Source organism: Muscardinus avellanarius (assembly GCF_963383645.1).
Source record: "Muscardinus avellanarius genome assembly, chromosome: 9".
Classification (NCBI taxonomy): domain Eukaryota; kingdom Metazoa; phylum Chordata; class Mammalia; order Rodentia; family Gliridae; genus Muscardinus; species Muscardinus avellanarius.
The window spans coordinates 34,525,148-34,546,418 of NC_137795.1; the positions used below are offsets into that span (position 1 = coordinate 34,525,148).

Sequence of the window (21,271 nt, forward strand, 5' to 3'; positions counted from 1 at the left end):
GCCGCCAGTGCCGTCCACACCAGCCACTGGCATCCGCGCGCCCTGGCTCCACCGCGCCCCCAGCAGCTTCTCAGCGCTTCTGTCACAGCCAGCGCTGGCCGACATCACTATACTCCGGTAAACTGCCTCCTTCCCTTGGTTAGCGGGTTCCGGACTTGGGTCTTCCGGTCCACTGGGACCTTAAAATCCAAGCGCTTGGTGACCCATTGTCCCCCGGTCCACTGGGACCACGCTGTGGATGACCAGGTCATCCTCCGGTTTTGAGAAGGAATGAAGACGTTCTTCCCTATCTCTTAACCTCTGTTTCCGAACGATTGAGCAGGGAAATCGGGGACGCCCATTTCCTGTTCTTCGTTTCCGCCCGCGAACCAATTATGGGGAGTCGAACCTTTATACTAGCAGATGCCCTGAGAGCCTGTCTGCCTTGATACGAGTTGGGAAATGGGTTGCGGTGGCCCAGGAATAGTTAGGAACTTTTATAAGCGGTCTGGTATCCTTCCAAATGCTCTCCCCCATCAGCTTCCATTTATTTTCCCGCCAGCTGCCATTTTGTGATGGCGCGTAGTCACTGCCTGGTGATGTCACAGTCGCCATCTTGGCCCGCGCCAGACTGCAATTTTGCTGGGCGGCCCGCGTGGGCGCGCCCTAGGTGCTGTGGGAAACGCCGGGGCTGGGGCGACACCCTCTGCCCGTGGGGAGTCTGCGTTGCCATTCTTGCCGGACACCAGCCCCGGGACGCGCTCTTTGTGAGTATAGGTCCGTCACAGCTGACAGAACCTTAACATAGCATCTAAGTTTTAATTCCAGAGAGAATCAGGCGGAAATGGAGCATACACTCCGACTTTGCCAAAAAGCAGATCCCTGGTAGCTGCCCTTTGGCTGGCGGTGGCGGCTCAGCCCCCTGGAGCACCACCTAGGTGTGGAGGACTGCAACAACAACTACCTCCAGGAGCCTGCCTCAAGTGGGGCAAAGCCACGCCTACCAATCAGACTGCTCGGCGTGTGGCCAGGAGGGCCACTGGAACAGTGCCCTTGGAAAAGGGTGAGCCCCAGGTGCCTCAACACAGGGGGAGCACCTTTCCAGACCAGGCCCCGCCGCTGGCCCTACTCAGCCTGGCTCCTGGATCCCTCAACCTCCATCCTCTTTGCCAGCTCAGGGTAGCTCTCCAGGTACTGAGTAAGCCAGTCTCCTTTTTGGTCGCCTGCTCAATCTCATGATTTGTTTTTTTCTTTAATAGCCCTTGCCTGTTCAAGCCTCCTCAAGCGCACATCACTAAGCTGTCCAGGGTAACCTCCAATTCGCACTGCAGCTATGCACCCACCTGCACCCCCTTCTGGGGGACTGAACTCCCGACTCCTCCCGGCCTGGGGCCCCTGACGACGCCCCTTGACAGCAGGAAGAAGCTAGAGGGTCCAATCGTCATCCATTATCCCTACCATCAAAAGGCCGGAATGTTAAGTTGGGTCCTGCACTCATGTGACTTTGTGTCACATGACCTCTGCAGGGCAAGGGAGGGGCTGAAACCCCCGCGAGAATTGGGCATTCCCGCGAGTAAACCCTCATCTCGCGAGATGCATGCCTTTAAAAGGAGAGCCCGCGTCCTCAAGCTTCGGACAGGCGCGCGGGCCCCACGGTGCCTCGCCCTGATCCCCGGGAGAGCCGTGCCATTAAAACTTTACATGCCATGTGTACCGGACCTCTCTCGTGTTTTTCACACTCCGCCGTACTCAATTATTTTTATTTTACTCGCATTTAATTTTTTATTTTACTTATCAATATCCTTTACAGCTAACAGGGACTTTGCAGGTATGGCTAAGTCAAAGATATCTGGGTGAGCTTAGTGATGTCAACTCAGGGATCCTTATAAGAGGGAGGCAGGAAGGATGAAGGTAGAAACAGAAAGAAGGCAATATGCTGGAAGAATGAGGAAACCGTCAGAGAGAGCAGATGGTACAAAGCTGACCCTGAAGGCAGAACACTAAGCTTGAGCTGTCTTCCTCATTTCCTTAATAATAACAAATGCAGATTTTTCTTTCTTGAGGAAGAAAAGAAACAAAGTTAAAATAAACTGTATAAAAATGCACACAGACATATAACATATTTGCATTAATTGTATATTAAATACATATATTCCATATATACTATATACATATACACAAATCCAATCCATATATTATTTGTATATTTTATACATATATTCACACAAAGTATCAAAATGACAAAGGTCTTTCTAAAGCCAATTGTGGTGGCCCATGCCTATACCTGAGAGGATAAAACAAGAGGGTCTCAGGTTCAAGGCCACCCTCAGCAACTTAGACTGCTTCAAAATAAAAAAAACATAAAAGGGCTAGGAGTATAGTTTGGAGGTAGGATGGCCCTGGGTTCAATCTAAGAGAAAGGGAGAGAGAGAAAGGACTGATGGACAAAGTATAAAATCAATGATAAGCCATATGGGAAAAGCAATAGATTTGACTACAATAAAGGTAAAATATTCTCTAAATTTAAAGAAACAAGTCATAAAAAAAAAGGGAGTAGATGCCAAAAAAAAAAAAAAAATTGAGAGCAGAACAAAGTACACAGAAAAAAGTAAAAGTGGTAGGAATGACAGCAGGGGAAGGGGAGGGCAGAGGGGCGGAGTGGGCGGAGGCTCTTTTCCAGGCCCACCCCAAAAGGCCCAGCTGCATGCAGTGCTTCTCACTCGCATTCCAACCCACGGCCTGTTGTTCTTCGAATCCCCATTTTGGACAAGCTATTTTGAGTTTGTTACATGCAATCCAAACAGCCTCAACTGAGACATAGGAAAACTTCCAACTCACAAAAGAATAAATATAAATGGTCAGAGACATATGGATATATGGTCAAATTCATTAGCCACTTTTTCAAAACAGCAACAAGAATTATTATTATTATTATTATTTATTTTTTTTTTGGTGGTACTGGGGTTCCTGGAAGCCCCTCTACCTCCGGGCTACACTCCCAGACCTATTTTTTACATTTTCATTTTGGAAACAAGGTCTCTTAAGCCAGCGTGCGCGCGGCTGGCTTCGAACCTGCGCGATCCTCCTGTCTCTGCCTCCCAAGCGCAGGGATTACAAGCGTGCGCCACCACGCCCGGCAAGAATTATTTTTTGACCTATCAAATTGTCAAAAATTTAAGCCGGGCGTGGTGGCGCACGCTTGTAATCCCAGCATTTGTGAGGCTGAGACCAGAGGATTGCGGTTCGCGGACAGCCTCAGCTTCTTAGTGAGGCTCTCTGCAACTCAGTGAGACCCTGTTTCAAAATAAAGAATAAAAAATTGGGCAGGGGATGTAGCTAGGAGGTCAAATACCTCTGGGTTCCATCCCCAGACCTGCAAAAAAAAAAAAAAAAACTGTCAAAAATTTTATAATAATAATGTCTAGAGTTAGTGTTCAAACCAAATGGTAGCCTCTTTTCAAGAATGCAATTTAACAAGTATAGTATTCATTGAAAATCTTAAAAATGTTCTCACATTGTGTCATATTTTGTCAAGAAACATTCTCAGAGTGAAAGCTGGGGGATTAAGATAAAACTTTCTGTACAAAAAATTGACCAAATTATTTATTATAGTGAAAATTTAAAAGAGAAACTAAATGACTTTTAAATGAACCCATTAAACTGCAGCCATACAAAAGACTTACAATTCTTCTGATTTCCTTTTAAAGATACCATGCTAACTCTTACAAAGAGCTTGCCATGTATTTCTATAGCTATATAAACATTAAGTCAAAGGACCACTGAATGCCTGTTACTCTGTTATCTACTTAAAAACAGGAGTGTGATATAATTATCTCACCATGGCAGTAATAGGGACCGATTGACTTTTTTTTCTTAACTAGGGCATAATATAGTGACTTACATATCAACAATGTATTCATGGCTACAAAATGACATCTAACACTTTACAGTGCCTGCCTTGTACCAGGTACTATTCTAAGTACCACAAGTCTTATATGCACCCACTCCTGTAATCATCACAACAACCTTCTGAAGTAGGGGCTCTCAATTATCTCCATGTTTAAAGACGAGGGAACAGAAGCAGAGAACAGTGAAGTAACTTCCCCAGACTGACACAACTAATAAACAGCTGCAGAAGCCGCAGGAGCTTCAGCCCAGACCATGCAGCACCTGAGTGCACTCCTTAGCCACCTGCCCCTGTGTGACACACCCAAACTAACCAGCCTGCTGCTGAGGACTGAAAGCTGGCCAAAGGTTTGCTTCTATCAACAATGAGCACCTTGTGTTTTCATTTTATAAGGCTGTACAACTTTTTTCCATGAAATAAAGACTACAAGTGAAATGTAATCTTGCTATACACTGCCCACTCCACAAAGCTAGGGATATAGCTCAGTGGTAAAGCAATTTACCTAGCATGTGCCAGGCCCAATTTCCCAAGTCTGCAAAATAAACAAACAAATAAAAAAATGTCCACAGATATTGGGGGTTTAATAAGGACAATGAGCATGTGATTGGAGTCCCAGCTATTCTCAGTCCCTTGGGAGACTGAGACAGGAAGGTGGCTAGAATCTAGGAGTTCAATGCCAGCAAGGACAAGCAATATAACAAAATCCCTTTCTAAGGAATAAATAAATAATAAAAATTTTAAAAATAAACACAAGGAAGAGTGAGCATTCTTTAAAATTACCAAATAATATTTGTAAGATTCCTCTCATATATATGTATTATATAAAATATATAATTAGTATAGCTGTATTAAGACAGTATAAACATCTATTTTGTGTATAATAAAATAATAGTGGTTATCGGTAGGTTTTAGAAGGCTAGGAACAGGGGAATGAGGGATGGAGCTGAGAGGCAACTTTTCAAAGCATACCTTTATATACATATACATGTGTACATCTTAACACATTAAATAACATAAATGTTCCACCTACTCCAAAATTAAAGTTACAATTTATCATACAAATCTAAAGATGAGAACCAAGAGATAACCCTAGCCTCGTTTCTTTTTTTTTTTTAATTCCATTTTACATAATGGGAAACAGATCAGACATTTCACACTGTCATAAAGTTAAGGCTATGATTCCAAGCCAGGGTTCTCCTGTTACACTGATAGTTCTCAAAGAAAAATATTCACTGATGCCCTCCAAAATTATGTGCCTCACTGCTGTTTGATGCTATGCCCTCTTGCTATACAAAACAGGACTCCCTGTGACAAAGAGGGGAAAACGCTGAGCAACGCATACATACCTCCGTAAAACTGAAGAAGAGGCCGATGCCACCAACAAATCTCAAAACCTCTCCAGCATACTCTCCTATTATTGGAGCACACAGTGGGCACTGGTGTTCGCTTTTAAAACAGCTCTGCATCAATGAGAGAAAAGACCTTCTATTCCAAGGTACATTTATAAAAAGCACATAAAAATGGCACAAATGCAAAACTGGAATCTGGTAATATGACATCCAATTGGGGAGCTGGTTTTTTAGTGGTGTGCAAAAGATAGGCCCCAGTACACAGGCCCTACAACATCTTTCCCCTTGTGGCTTATGAATATGATGGGTAGTCCCCCGTGTTCAGGAAACTTGGTATATATCTCCTTCTTAGCCAAATGGAGAGACTCTCCTAACTTTGATGCTGCTGGGTTTGTTGTGACCCAAGAAGCACAGCTGACAGACATCCAGAAAACAGGGCCTTAGTCCTATAACTACAACTGAATTCTACTAACAACCACTGAGCTAGGGCGAGGACTCTATGCCTCAGTTAACTGTAGCCTCTGCCAATACTTGATTTCAGCCTCCTGAGACTCTGAGCAGAGGACACGGCTAACATACCTAGACTGCTGACCCATAGAAAATATAAGATAATAAATGAGTATTGTTTGGGGCCGACACATTTGTGATAATATGTTATACAGATACAGAAAATTAGTATAGAATCCTGCAAAGAAAGGTTCCCACTAAAGAGCCTCATTCAGGCCTCAGAGGTCGAGAGGTGGTAATAGGAACTTTCCCAAAATATAAACACAGTGAACTTCCTAGGTGAGCTGAGCCTTCGGCTCTTTTTCACAGAGAATTGGGGTTGGAGCTTGGTGGTCAGGGTCTGGCTAAAAACACAGGGATGGCTCTACTTGGTCCATCCACAGCTCAACTCCAGATAGAAAGGGTGCAGGATTGTGATGGGGAGGAAGGAAGAGAGGAAAGAGGGTAGTTCTGTTTGTCTTCTACCTTGGAGGTGTTTAGCTGGGTAAGAACTCCAATTTAGTATAAATCATTCTCCTCCTTCTGCCATAAAATGCTCCAAAAACCAAGATACTTACATACCTCCCCTACATCTCTAAGACTCAGTTCTTTTATTTTCCTTTTTTTTTTTTTTTTTGGTGGTTCTGGGGTTCCTGGAAACCCTTCTACCTCCATACCTCCAGGCTACATTCCCTGACACCTATTTATTTTTTATATTTTTATTTGGAAACAGGGTCTCTTAAGCCAGCAAGCCTGGCTTCGAACCTGCATGATCCTCCTGTCTCTACCTCCCAAGCGCGGAGATTACAAGTGTGCGCCACCACGCCTGGCTATCAGTTCTCTTTTACAACGTGCTCTAGGTGCAATAAATCAAAACCACGTGTCTGACTGAGCCTCATCGTATTCAGCACCCTCAGGATTACTTGAGAACAAGCAAATGCAACAATAATGTATATGAACATATAATAGAGGTACACATAAGACAATTTTTTTTTTTTGGTGGTACTGGAGGTGAAACCCAGAGGGCTTTATACCTCCAGGCTATACTCCCAGACCCATTTTATATTTTATTTGGAAACAGGGTCTCACTTAAGTTGCCGAGAGCCTCACTAAGTAGCTGAGGCTGGCTTCGAACCTACATGATCCTCCTGTCTCTGCCTCCCAAGCGTGGGGATTACAAGTATGCGCCACCACACTCGGCTACATAAGACAATTTTGAAATGCAATTCTCATCAGAAAGTCCATTTCTTTCATTTTATCATTATTCAGCTGTATGCAAAATATTTTTTTAAAGAAATACTTGAAACTTTGGACTTACAGCCAGACAGGTTTCACTTTGGTTAAACCTTCGGAACCCACAGCAGTTTAGATTTCTCTGGATGTCGTTGCGAGCACTTGCTGTATTGTTCCAGCCAACCTCCAGAAGGTGACTCTGAGAAAAACATTTAATATGTACATGAAAATGTGTCATCCCTGCATGAGATGTTTAAAGCTAGAGCCTGGAGCTTGTGGTACTGAGTGTACGTGAAATAAATACTGTTTAAGAGATCACTAAAACTTTTCAAAGGCTTATTCCTCCATCTGCAACAGAAATTGATGTACTAAGAATGGAAGAGTCTAAATGTTTGCATGCAAATTAAAACAGGCACTTGTTTCAAAGGTGTAATTCTCTAAACATAACAAGACAAAGTTTCTGTTGTCCCACGAGAAAAACTCGTATTTCTGTACAAACTAAGAGCATGAAAATAACAGCCACTAGAATGAAACCACAAACACTGTGGAACAAATGTTTCACTGCATAATGGTGGAAAAAGCTCAGATACACATCTCTTGGCAGCGCCAAATATTACCCCGCAAGAGCTAAGGACTCAGCTTAGGCAATCTGATGGTGTCTTCAGCTCCAATCTGTTCCACTAACACACTCAGGAACCAGACAGTTTAGCTCTTTAGAGCACAATTGCATTCTGCACAGAAACTGTTTTTTACTCCAATTATTTCTCCCCTTTTTTCATACTCAAACCATGTGGTATAAGAACATAGTAGGGAAAAGTCTTTGCTTACCTGCTGGTCCTGATTCAGGGCTAAACAAGCACAAGATACAGAAAATTGAACAATAAACACAAGCAAGAGGATAATCATATACTGAAAGTTCAAAGTTAAGGACATTTTTAAATACTCTTAAAATGGCATAAAGCAGAAATACCGAGACAACTTTAGATGCACTAGGGGTAATTCACACAGAAAATAAAACAAATGGCCCTTGGGAAAAGTTCAGAAAATATATTCTTAATTATTATTTTGGTAATTGGTAATACAGTATAGCATGAATTCACATGGAAATTAATTACAAGTATAAAAATAAAAGCATATCTCTTAGAATTTCATGAATAAAATAAGAATTCTTATATGTATAAAATAGAAAATGTATAAAATAGGAAATAAGTATAGACAAATGTATATATACTTTCTTAATATTACTAGAACTCAAACTGTTGCCAGGTTTGATGGCATATGCCTATAAACCCAGTATTTGGGAGGCTAGTGAGATTCTCAACTTAGAGAGACCCTGTTTCAAAAAAATAAATAAATAAAATAAGGTAGGACTGGGGATATAATTCAAAAGTATAATGTCTAGGAGTTCCCTCTCCAATACCCAATGAAATAAAATAAGAGTCAGGCATGGTGGTGCACACCTGTAATCCCAGTTCGTGGAATGCTGAGACAGGAGGATTGCAGGTTCAAGGACAGCCTTAGTTAGTAGTGAGCATCTCATCAACCTAGCGAGACCCTGTTTCAAAATAAACATAAAAGTAGGGGTAGGGAGTGTAGCTCAGAGGTAGAATTCCCCTGGGTTAATTCCCCAGTACCAAAATAAATGAATGAATAAGTAAATAATAAAAACCACACTGTTAAATTCTCAACCAAATATTAATATGTTGGTAAGGGCCCAAAGTCACTGAATTAGTTCAATTTTACCCTGAATTCGCAATACATACTCGAGACTACACTGAACTTGCAGAATACTTGATAACATGACAAGGAATGGGTGAGAATACATAAACAAACAGTAACTCTGACCTCAGAAATACTCCTAATATTGGTGCACGGAGCTTTCTGGGCACTACTCTCTGGAAATTAATTTCCTAATAACATTAAATTTGTTAGAGTCATCAAAACGGCAATTAATCATGAGTAATAGCTCAACCTGTGGGGGTAAAAAATCCCAACCTTTAAAAAGGATACAAAAAACAGCAACACTTGATGGTGTTTTACAGCTCCAATCAGCCCCACTAATGCGATCAGGAACAAGAAGATGCCCACGGCGATGACCACACCAACCACGCGGAAACTGGAAATCAGCCCAAAGCCAATGCCCCAGGCTGCGATTCCGATCAGCAAGAGGCTAACCAGCTGCAAAAAAATGTGGGGAGGGTCAGTTTATATGATATTAACATCTTTTAGGATGTTTAGATATTAGCATCTTTCAAATAATTGTTATTAGTCAATACAACTATCCCTCAATCCCTCAGTACCAGAACTTCCTACAGATACCAAAAGCAAAGCGTGTTCGGGATTCACACAAGATAGTATAATATTTGCATAAGCTCAGTACATTCTCTCATATATTTTAAATCATCTCCAGAGTCAGTATAATGCCTAATACAGTATAAATGCTATGCAAATAACTGTATATTATTAAGAAAATAATGACAAGAAAAAATGTCTGTCTAAGACATATTATTTCCAATTCTCTTTCTCCCTTCCTTTCTGTCTCTCCCCCTCCCTCCCTTCTTCCCTTCTCCCTTTCCTTCCTTTTTATTAGTAGTAGGAATTAAATCCAGGGGAATTCTACCTCTGAACTACATCCCCAACCTGCAGACGTTTTCATTTTTATCTTGAAATAGGATCTTGCTAAATTGTTAAGGCTAGCCTGGAACCTCTAATCCTTCTGCCTCAGTCTCCCAAGTACGGGGATTACAAGCAGGCATCACCAATGCCTGGCATGGGGGAGGAGTGCTACATTTCCCTATTCTTTTTTGAAGTTCTTGTTTTGAGACAGGTCTCGCTAGGTTGCTCAGCTTGTCCTTGAACTTATGATCCTCCTGCATCAGCATGTCGAGTTGTTGGGATTATGTGTGTGCTGCCACTTCCAGCTTTCTGATTCACAGTCAGTTGAATCCATCAATGCAAGAACACAGAGGGTCTCAGGGGACAGTATTGTTTTAGTAAATTATCTAAGTCTTCAGTCATACGTTTAAAAGAAATATTAAAGATAACCTATAAAAATGACATGGAGTCTGATAGCCTCTGATTTAAAGCCTAAACTAATGCTACCTAAGATCGTGAAGTAACAGCGTACATAACACTTCTAGATATAAATATATCTCAGTCTAACATAGTCATGTCTTCATTTGGAAGTTACTTATTTCCTTCAAAGCCCAATTTTACTGTAGCCCTCTGCCTTCCCAGTCCCCAAAATACTTACTCCCTCCCTTCTCTTACAATTTGTCTTCCTTGAGTGACTAGACTATTTCCATCTTCCACCTAAAAACAAGGACCCACATCTTCTTATTTCCCTGATCCCCAGAACCTATCACAGGCCCTGGCCCAGGGGAACATTCAAAAGTATCTCACAGAACTGTTCTGAAATGAATTGCCTGAGATGCCATCACTAGATTTCAGAGAGAGAAAACAACTACTAAAACTTCTAGCACAAGTAGAAGAGGGTAAGAGAGTTTGGCTATTTGGAATGAAATGGCTTTCTGATCAAGGAACCTGTACCAAAATAAAGGAATATATAGTCCAATCATTTTATGTGTACTTTTTACCAAATACCACCAGGTGAAGGGGTAGAATACATATCTAATGGTTACAACCTGTAAAAATCACAGTTACAATTACTTCTCTAAAATAACACCAAATATTAGGTGCTGGTGCACTCTTGTAATTCCAGTACGAGGAAGGTTGAGACGGGAGGACTGCAGGTTTGAGGCCAGCCCCAGCAGCATAGCAAGAACCTGCTTCAAAATAAAAAGGGCTGGAAATTTAGCTCCAGGGCAGAATGCCCATGGGTTCAATCCACAATACTAAAGAAATAATAAATAAATACCACAAATAGCATGCCACACAAAGATTATAACTAACGGATGCAATGGAGCTTAGCAGGAGTCAGAGAGGGGAGGGAGGGAGGGCTGTGGGATAGGAAAACGAACTCCTTCAAGTATTTCTGTAGCAATCCAATGGTGTAATATCCAGTTTGGAGGAATCAGAGTGTAGAGAATATATTTCCTAGCACCTTAAAGGCCTTATAAAGTCTGCTTAGAAATATAAAATGCAATGGGTCTTCTGCTCAAATATGCAATTTTCCTTTCTGTACAACAATAGCTTATCAGAAAAAAAAATGAACTTTTGGTATATAAAGTTATGTACATGCACAGAGATACAAGACAACAGCCAAATAGTGTGGATCTATTTGTATTTTTACCCAAAACAGTTTTGTATTTTTGCCAAACAAAACAAGGGAATAAAAGCAGCCATCTGTAGCCTGAAAGAGCTGAATTATGGAGTTATCCAGACGTGCTGGCCTCATTGCAGGTGGTACACACACAAAGCTTTCATTTTCAAAGGGAAGAGAAGAAAAGGTTCTCGTGAATTTTGCTGCCACCCAGAAATCTGTCTAGTGCCTCTCCTTTTCTCACCTTATCAGCAGGGCCATTTGCTCCTGTTTCCTCTTTATCATCCTCACAGTCTTCTTACCACTTGAACCAAATTTGGACTGAGAAAGAGTCCTCTGCCCCTTCACAAGTGAGCTTATTTCTCACTTTGTGGCATCCAAATATAACATATTTCCTTTCAGGAGCTGTAAAAAGCAGAAACCTGAAGGAGGTGCGAAGTAAGAAGGGCTGGATGATGCCAGGAAGGGCCTCGCCCCCAGGAGGTGAGAGGAATAGGTTTAGCATCCTTGTGGCATCTGGGTACCAAATGCTAGAGATGGTACACACTTATACACATCACAGTGGCTTGCTATAATCACTTACGGATCTCCAAAAAATGAAACCACAAAAAATTATATGTAAATATATATATAATAGGGGGTAGGAAGGAAGGGAGGGAGGGAAAGAGGATAGTAAGAGTCATTTTAAAGACTTGGTTTGCCGGGTGTGGTGGCGCACGCTTGTAATCCCCGCGCTTGGGAGGCGGAGACAGGAAGATTGCGCAGGTTCGAAGCCAGCCTGGCTGGCTTAAAAGACCCTGTTTCCAAAAATAAAAAAGCATAAAATAGGTCTGGGTATGTAGCCCAGAGGTAGAAGGGCTTCCAGGAACCCCAGTACCACCAAAGAAAAAAAAAAAAAAAAAAAAGAATTGGTTCCCACACTGTTGTGATTGGCAAGTCGGAAATGTGTAGGGTGGGCCATTAGGCTGAAAACAGGAAGAATTTTTTCTTATTCAGGAAACCTTCAGGGGTTGCTCTTCAGAGTCCCCACCAATTGGATGAAGCCTACCCACATTGCAGACAGTAATCTGATTTACTTAGTCAACTGTAAATGTCAATCATATCTACAAAATATCTTCAGATCGATATCTAGTGTTTGACCAAACAAGTGAGCACCATAGCCTATCTCCAAGTTGATATATAAAGTTAATTATCCTAACTGACACTAAGTCCTGTGTGCAATCGCTTTTACTAATTCAATTAAATTCATGGGCTACAACTTTCTATTTCATAGAATGCCCACTCTATATTTCATCCTTTGAGTCTTGGAGGAAAAAGAAAAAGATCAGACGCATGAATTTGATTTTTAAAAATATCTTCTAACTCCATGATTTTAAAGATTTCTTTAGGGAATCAAAGCAAATCCTGACCATGTTAGTAAAACAAAATATTAAGAGTGAAGTATTTTAAATACTAAATTATAAATTATCCATCAACAAATAGTGGATATCAACTATGCACTAAAAGCCAGAGACAAGGTATCTTTAATAGTATAGAAGTTGGCAGTTTCTTCCTAAAGGACCAGATGTTTACTGTGTGGTTTTACAGATCACATAGCACCTGCCCCAACTGTTCAATCTGCTGTTTAATACGAAAGCAGAGAGAGGTGACACATAAATGAACTGGCAGGGCTGTGTTCCAATAACTTTTAAACACTGATATTTAAATTCATAGAATCATAAAATACTATTCTTCCTTTGACTTTATTTTTTTTGCAATACTGGGGTTTGAACCTGGGGGAACCCTACCTCTGAGCTACATTCCCAACCCTATTTTATATTTTATTTTGAAACAATGTCTCACTAAACTGCAGTGAGCCTCACTAAGTTGCTGAGGTTGGCCTTGAACCTGGGATCCTCCTGTGTCAGCTTCCTAAATATTGGGATTACAAACTTATGCCACCAGGCACAGGTCCCTTGATTCTTTTCACAATCATTTAAAAATGTTAAACCATTCTTTGGAAGCATGCTATAAAACAAAAATGGGCAATGGGATGGATTTGGCATTCTGCCTTTGAGCTACATATACAGCCCCACTTTATTTTTATTTTATTTTTTATTTTGAAACAGGGTCTCACTTATTTGCAGAGGACCTCACCAAGCTGCCAAACCCGTCTCAGCCTCCTTAGGATTATAGGCATCCATCATCATTCCAAACAATATATATATATATATATATATATATATATATATATATATACACACACACACACACATATATATGTAATGTTTTTTACATGCTCAGATATATGTGTGTATGTTTATGAATATGTATGTGATATATATTTATCACATACATATTCATAAGGAGATTATGGGAGATTCCCATAAACCAGAAATAAAAGAAGAAATGAAAGCCCATACTGTAAGAATCCCATTGGTGAGTGGGGTCCACAAGGGGGTATGGAAGGCACCCCTGAATCAAAACAGTCCTGAAGGAGAAAGACTTTAGTTTTAGTGTTGAGTCAGGCAGAACTAGAAGGTGAAACTGAGACCCTTGCATAGCTAGGAACTCCCAAAACCTACTTTTTCAATGTAAGGTATAAGAGAAACACAACTATGCATCCAGGAAGACGGCAAAGATTTTTGGGGACTCTCCACCAATTCCTCAGCAAGAAAGAGGAACAACGAGCCCGCCATGCCTGTACTGGGCATTTAAATATGCACTTCCCCACGCAGGCATTCGGGAACCTTCCTGCACGCAATTTAAATAAAGCTGATCACAGGCTTAGATGGCACTTTGGAAAGCAAAACTCACAGAAGAAAATCCAAACTAACTCAGAAGAGACACTCTCAAATCCCAGGCCCCCAAATAAATAAATAAAATAAACAAAGAAACTTTGCTATCAAAGGTCACAAAGCACACAAGAAAAACTAAGTCCACCATAAAAGAGATGTAACATACAAAGAAGGATCAGAGCTCCCAAGAAGTTGAGATAATAAAACTAAACAGGACTAAAATCAACACATTTAAACCAACTAAAAGACAAAAAGAAACAGACACAGCATGGAAAAAGCAAAACCATATTTCAAAATGCAGACTTAAAATAAAAGCCACACAGCCAGGGATGGTGGCAAGCACCTGTAATACCAGTCTTTGGGAGGCTTAGCAAGGAGAATCAGCAACTTAGCAAGACCCAGTTTCAAAATAAAAAGGGCTGAAGATTTAGCTCAGAGGATAAAATGTCCCTGGGTTCAATCACCCGTATCATTAAAAAAAGAAAAAGAAAAGAAAATTCACATAAAAAGAGAAGGAATGCTAGCAGAAAGAAAATAAATGTAATAGAAAAGACAAAGCATACTCTAGGAAGAAAAAAAAAGTAGCCCGGTGTGGTAGTTCATGTAATCCCAGTACTTGAGAGGCTGAGACAGGCCTCTCAAGGTTCAAAGTTAGCCCCAGCAATCTAGTAAGGCTCTCAGTAACTTAATGAGACACCCTGTTTCCAAATAAAAAATAAGACTGAGGTTTTATCCCAAAAGGAGAAGGCCCTTGGGTTCTATCCTCAGCACCACAAAAAATTAAAAAGGAAAAAATAATGGCCCTCCAGGAAAATTAAGTTTTTAAGAAAAAGTACAAAATTTCCCTAACTGATAATGCTTATCAAAATCTCAGAGGAAAAATCATACATTGACAAAACATGAGAAACAGTTCTTTCAAAATTTAAGATTTGGATTCAGGCATAAACATAGTGGGATTACATGCCTGTAATCCCAGTACTTGGGAAGCTCAGACGGGAGAATCAAAGGTTCTCAAGGCCAGCCTCAGCAAATGAGCAAGTTGCTTGGCAACTTGAGAGACACTGATTCAAAATAAAAAATCAAATACAGCTGGGGGTGTAACTCAGAGGTAGACCATCCTTACACACCTGGGTTCATTAGAATTAAGATCACCTCTTTTATGTATAGTTGTTATTAGAGGTCTTAGACAACTGAATAAGAGTGAACGCACAACAAAGATGGGTGGGGGAAGGGGGACACAACTGATCGTATTCACAAATTAGTAAGTGTATGTACCAAGAAAATCCAAAACATTCACCAATTATCAAAACTAGTAAAGAACCAGAAAAATTGCTAGAATTGGACTAATATGCAAAAATCAATAGCATGCTGAACACGGTGCATTAGTCAACTTCTTGTCACTGTGTTACTTAAAATATACAACTTGAAAGGCTTATTCTGGTTCATGGTTTCTGAGGCTCCAGTCCATGGTGGGCTGGCTCCATTGCTCTGGGCCTGAGCTGATATTAATGCAGAGGGAAACAGTTCAGCTCATGGCAGCCAGGGAGCAGGTAGACAGAAGGGGAGGCCTGAGAAAAGACATGTTTGCAGGACACAACCTAAGGGACCCACCTTCTCCAGGTAGGCCCCACCTCCTACAGTTTCTACCACCTTCTAGCAATCCATTTCAATTATTGTTCCACCAAATGGATTAATCCACTGAAAAGTTTGTAGCCCTCATTATCCAGTCCCACATGAGACTTTGGAAGACATTCCAGAGCCAACCCCATAGCACATTAAAAGTATTTTTTAAAGTCGGGCGTGGTGGCAATGGCTTGTAATCCCAGCATTTGGGAGGCTAAGACAGGAGGATTGTGGTTCACGGACAGCCCCAGCTATTCAGTGAGGCCCTTCACAACTCAGTAAGATCCTGTTTCAAAACAAAAAGACTAAAAAATAGGGCTGGGGGTGTAGCTTGGAGGTACACTGCCCTTGGGTTCCATCCCCAATACTCCAAAAAATATTTTTAATAATTTCTTAAGATACATACAGAAGGTATATATGAATAACTCTAACAATAAAAGACCCTCATGGCAAAAATGCGAGTGGACTGAAGAACACAATAAAGATCCACGGTAAGAGAGATCATGTTTATGGATGAGGAAACGCTCATGGTAATAAAGCACCAGTTCGTCCATAATTTAACCAACAAATTCAAAGTAATTCCAGAAAAAAATCTCAGAAGGGTTTTAATTCATGTGGAAGAATAAATATCATAGAAGAACCTGGGACATTTTGAAGAAGAGTAAGGAAAAAGGTCAGTATATGCTAGACTAAGTGTACTAAGCATTTTACATTTATTAACCAATTTAACCTTTACAAAAAACCTAGAAGGGAGCCAGGTATGGTGGCACACACCTGAAATCCCAGTGCTTGGAAGGCTGAGATAGGATCACAGGTTTGAGGACAGCATTAGCAGGTAACAAGACTCTCATTGACCTGGTAAGATCCTGTTTCAAAAATAAAAATATAATAATAGATCTAGGGGTGTAGCTTAGAGGTAGAATGACTCTGGTTTCAATCCCCAGTACCACAAAGAAAAAAAACCTTAAAAGATACATAAGTACTATTGCATTAAGCAATTTGTCCAAGGTTACACAGCAAGTAAGTGGTAGAACTGGGATATGAACCCAGGCTTTGGGGCTGTAGATTCTGTGTTATTACCTACTACACTATATGCTGAAAATTTTAAAATTGATACAATGAAAAATACAAGTATGGATTAGCCTAGGACCAGGAGAAAATATTTCCAACACATATATATATTAAAGGGCACCTTAAAAATCAGTTTAAAAGACAAAAAGCACACTGAAAAGTGGTCAAGGGTAAGAAGAGATAATTTACTGAAGAAGGGTCCAAAGCGCCCATCCACACATGAAGCATGCTAAATCTCATTTAAAAATCAGAAAATTAAAAGAGAATAAGCTACAATCTCACAGGCACTAGGTAGTCAAAAATTAGGCCCAATGACTCCAAGAGTGTGGGCAATCTACAAATTATTTGCAAGCAGATGTATAAGCTGTCATCATTACTTTACAGAGCCATTTGGCAGCCAAGACGTGTATCCCTTACTAATGCAGCAATTCTGTTTCTAAGCAAATCCTCAAGAGAAATACCCATTTCACCAACTACACAAAGTACCAGTGTTCTTCTGTGGCCTTGCTTATAACAGTAAAAAGTAAATTGAAATCAACCTCAAACACATAACAAGGGAACTGACAAACTCTGCTGCAATCACACACTAGAATATATATGATTTTTATCTATTCCTACAAAATCAATAAAGTTCAAAAACATAGATCAGCTAGTTCATATAAATACAAATGAAGCATCTCATTTGTGTAAATTTTCAAACACAAAAACCACTATTGTCTGTGGATGATTACTACATGGGATTGTCACAAATGTCATGAAAATGACAGGTGCTGAATTCAGGATAGTGACAAATACTTAGGAGCACAAGGAAATGGGAAAGGCAGGAGAGGGGCCTGTAGTCCATCAAAACTTTAACTTTTTTTTTGTGTGTGTGTGGTACTGGGGATGGAACCCAGGGGCATGCTACCTCCTCCAAGCTCCATCCCCAGCCCTATTTTTTATTCTTTATTTTGAAACAGGGTCTCACTGAGTTGCAGAGGGCCTCACTAAGTAGCTGAGGCTGTCCTTGAACCAAGATCCTCCTGTCTCAGACTCCCGAATGCTGGGATTACAAGCATGCGCCACCACGCCCGGCTCAAACTTTAACTTCTTAAGGGAAGGGAGACATGGCAGAATACCAGTATCTGTGAAATCTAGCTGGAGGGATCGCATGGCTCTTCTGCATTGTTTTATGTGCATCTGAAATATTTCCTAATTAAAAATAGAAAACTTTAAAAGCTGCATCTTTTAAAGATGCAACAATTCTAAATTCTTCTGCTCTACTTTTTTCAATAAATTAGTCCAACTGTCCTCACCTAGCCCTTTCCTACTATTTCCCAAGCCCAGCAATTTGAATGATGACATTGTTTGTCTTTCATGTATTTTGTGTTAACTGTAAAGTGGCATCCTCAAGTGTGGTTCACATCCTCTTCTGTAATTTGCTTCCACTTAGGGAAAAAAGGAAAGTCTTCAAATGAACATGCTGCATACCTGAAGGCAGTAGGTGATACGCATTTTCTCCACACATGTATAACAAAAAGCAATTCTCTGGGTCCATCACACTTGAATGATCTCGAGGATGAACCAGACCACACTATTCTCTTCTCAGACAGACAGGTACACACAGACACACACACACACACACACACACACACGCACGCACGCACACATATTATCATTTTTATGGATTCCAAAGGGGAAGACAACAATACTAAAGTATCTAATCCAAACCAAATTTACATCTATTACTACAACAGTGAAACTACATGAACATGAACTTTTGAGGTAAATTTCTGATTAAACTCCAAATTATTTTTTAATTAAGAAACTTAAAAAAGCATGTGTTTAACTTGTGTATAACTGTTCCTAACACATCATAACAAAAATCCCCCAAATAGTCATAATTAACTTTTTAAGTTAGAAATAACATCTAAAGCCGGGTGTGGTGGTGCACGCTTGTAATCCCTGTGTTTGGGAGGTGGAGACAGGAGGATCGCGCTGGTTCAAAGCCAGCTGTGCTGGCTTAAAAGACCCTGTTTCCAAATAAGAAGAGTATAAAAATAGGTCTGGGAGTGTAGCCCAGAGGTAGGTTTCCAGGGACCCAGTACCACCAAAAAACCTGAAGATTTATAATATGTAAGTATGCCTCTAACATTTAATTATCAGTGTTTCTTTAACTTTTACTAAAAAGGAGCCTTTTAACGGTAATAATAAAACAATTTATTTCTGAGTAGTGATAATTATGTGTTATCATTAGTTTGTAGCTTTGAGGAGAATGAGATTATACTAAGTGTTCCAAACTAGTAATCTAAAAATTATTGATTCAAATGAAGTGAATTCTAACTGGATAATTAAGAACTCTAAGCTTGTCACTATAACTTAGTAGATAAAGGAACTGCAAGAATCCTTTGTTCAATTTTAATAACAGTTTTCTTATGAAACCAATTGTAATAGTAAATTTAGACCTATGACAAATAGTTTCCTTCCTTCGGGAGGCAGAATGCTGATAAAAACAGATTATGGATCTGTTAACTCCTTGGTAGCGATGTTTTTATGAGCAGGAAGCACCAACCTTTCCTGTTTTCTCTTTAAAACAAAGAAAAGTTGACCACATAAAAAGAGATTTAAAAGAGAGCTTAAAGAGCTGTAATGGAAAAGACACACTGCAGCCAGCTGTTAAGTGTCTCAAATTGGCAGTTTCCCCAAGAGAATCCCAAGGAGCTGGCGGCAGCAAAGCTACCAGTGTAGACCAAAGTAGATTCTGATCAAGGTGAATACATTGGAGGGTGTTACACAAGGGACACAGAGATCCCCAAACAAGGGTCACAAGACAGAGAACACCAAGGCACAAAGGCACCTGCTGACTCCTTTCATTTTAGAGTTAAGGTCATCAGTGCAACCAGGCTATATGACAGATGAAACAGTGGCAGAGTCGTAGCAAACTTTCTGCTTGGTGCATTTTTCCCCTCCCCATAAGACCATATCACAGAGACTGGATAAGAAACAGATGGAGACTGGATCCAGGACAACATGCTTGAATTGTGTATCTGGTCTGAGTTTCCTACTTCTTCACTTCTTTCTGTGTGAAATAAATTTAAATAATTTTAAAGTGGTGTAGAAGTACAGATACCATTACAATGAATAAGAAATTATAGTTATCTCTTTGTGTCCAGATCAATACATTTAAATAATATCTCTTTAACTCGCTCCCTATGAGACCTGGTTGCACAGTAATGGGCAAAAGAACAATAAAGCCCTTTCCAGATGACCTTTCCATTAGTTAACTGCATAAGTGCAGTATCTTAAATGTGTCCCTAAAGGTTCATGTGTTGGAAACTTCAAATTCACATGTTGATGGTATTTGGAGGTAGGGCTTTGGGAAGGAATTAGGGTTAGATGAGATCTTGTGGTGGATGTAGATGCTCTAGAGAAGAGGGAAGGACCTGAGTTTGTGCACTCCCAGTGTCTTGGATTGGGAGGCCTTCCTCCATGTTACAGCCCCAGCAGGAAGACGCAGTAGAGGTAGCCCCTCCACCTTGGACTTTCCAGCCTGCAGAACTGTGAGAAATAAATGTCCCCTTTACAAATTACTATCTGTGGTAATCTGTTCTAGGAACAGCAAACAGACGAAGACACTGAAAACAGAGTTTTTTTGGGTTTTGTTTGTTTTGTTTTTAATTTGTGTGTATGTGTGGTAATAGGGATGGAACCAGGAGCTTTCTACACTGGGCTACACTCCCAGACCTACTTCATATCTTATTTGGAAACAGAATCTCACTAAGTTGCTGAGAACCTCACTAAGTAGCTGAGGCTGGCTTTGAACCTAAGTGATCCTCCTGTCTCAGCCTCCCAAGGACTGGGATTACAAGTGTGCGCCACCACACCCAGCTTCAAAGTGCTTTTTCTTTTTTTTTTAAGCCAGTCCAATTGGATCATTCTCATGAGGGCTACCCTTTATTCTTAAAACAAAATCTATGATCCTAGGCTCCTAAATTCCAGAATGTAAAAGGCCTGTATTACCTCTAGAGGTAATTCATTAGTCACTACTCTTGCTCCTGGCCCTACCCTTATTTTGAATCCTTCTGAGGAGCCCTCTGTGCTTTAAGTCTTACAGGGAAGACTTAAATGCCATTCAATCAAGGTACATGTTCATCTTATATTCCTAGCACCTGGCCAAGTGCCTAGCACAGAAGAGGCACTCAAAATATACTACTCAATGGAAAGGCTCTTGATACTGCTCATTACACTTTACAGGCAAATGCTTATTCTTCAATCTTTACAAAATTCAGGGAAAGAAATTCAGTCTAATGATGCTCCATATTATTTCTTTAAAACCTATAAAGGAGCCGGGCGTGGTGACGCACGCTTGTAATCCCCGCACTTGGGAAGCAGAGACAGGAGGATCGCGCTGGTTCGGAGCCAGCCTTGCTGGCTTAAGAGACCCTGTTTCTACATAAAGTTAAAAAATAGGTCTGGGAGTGTAGCCCGTGGGAGTGTATCCCGGAGGTAGAAGGGCTTCCAGGAACCCCAGTACCACCCAAAAAAAAAAAAAAAAAAAAACCTATAAAGGAGATTTTCTTTCTTTCACCGAATATTCACCACAATTCAAAAACAAGACAAAGAGATAGATTTGATTATTTCTAAA

At 40.5% G+C, this 21,271-nt stretch overlaps 1 protein-coding gene across 1 annotated transcript in view; it reads right to left on the reverse strand.

The window, feature by feature from the left end:
• The window catches only part of TSPAN13 (tetraspanin 13), a gene marked incomplete at both ends in the record, with an annotated part of 36,746 nt that overhangs the window by 1,940 nt on the left and 13,535 nt on the right, over positions 1-21,271 (reverse strand). The window contains 4 exons of the mRNA XM_080701950.1: positions 5,233-5,346; positions 7,040-7,153; positions 7,783-7,863; positions 8,965-9,132. Of these exons, the coding sequence (XP_080558076.1) occupies positions 5,233-5,346; positions 7,040-7,153; positions 7,783-7,863; positions 8,965-9,132 (477 nt within the window). The remainder of the gene's footprint in view (positions 1-5,232; positions 5,347-7,039; positions 7,154-7,782; positions 7,864-8,964; positions 9,133-21,271) is intronic.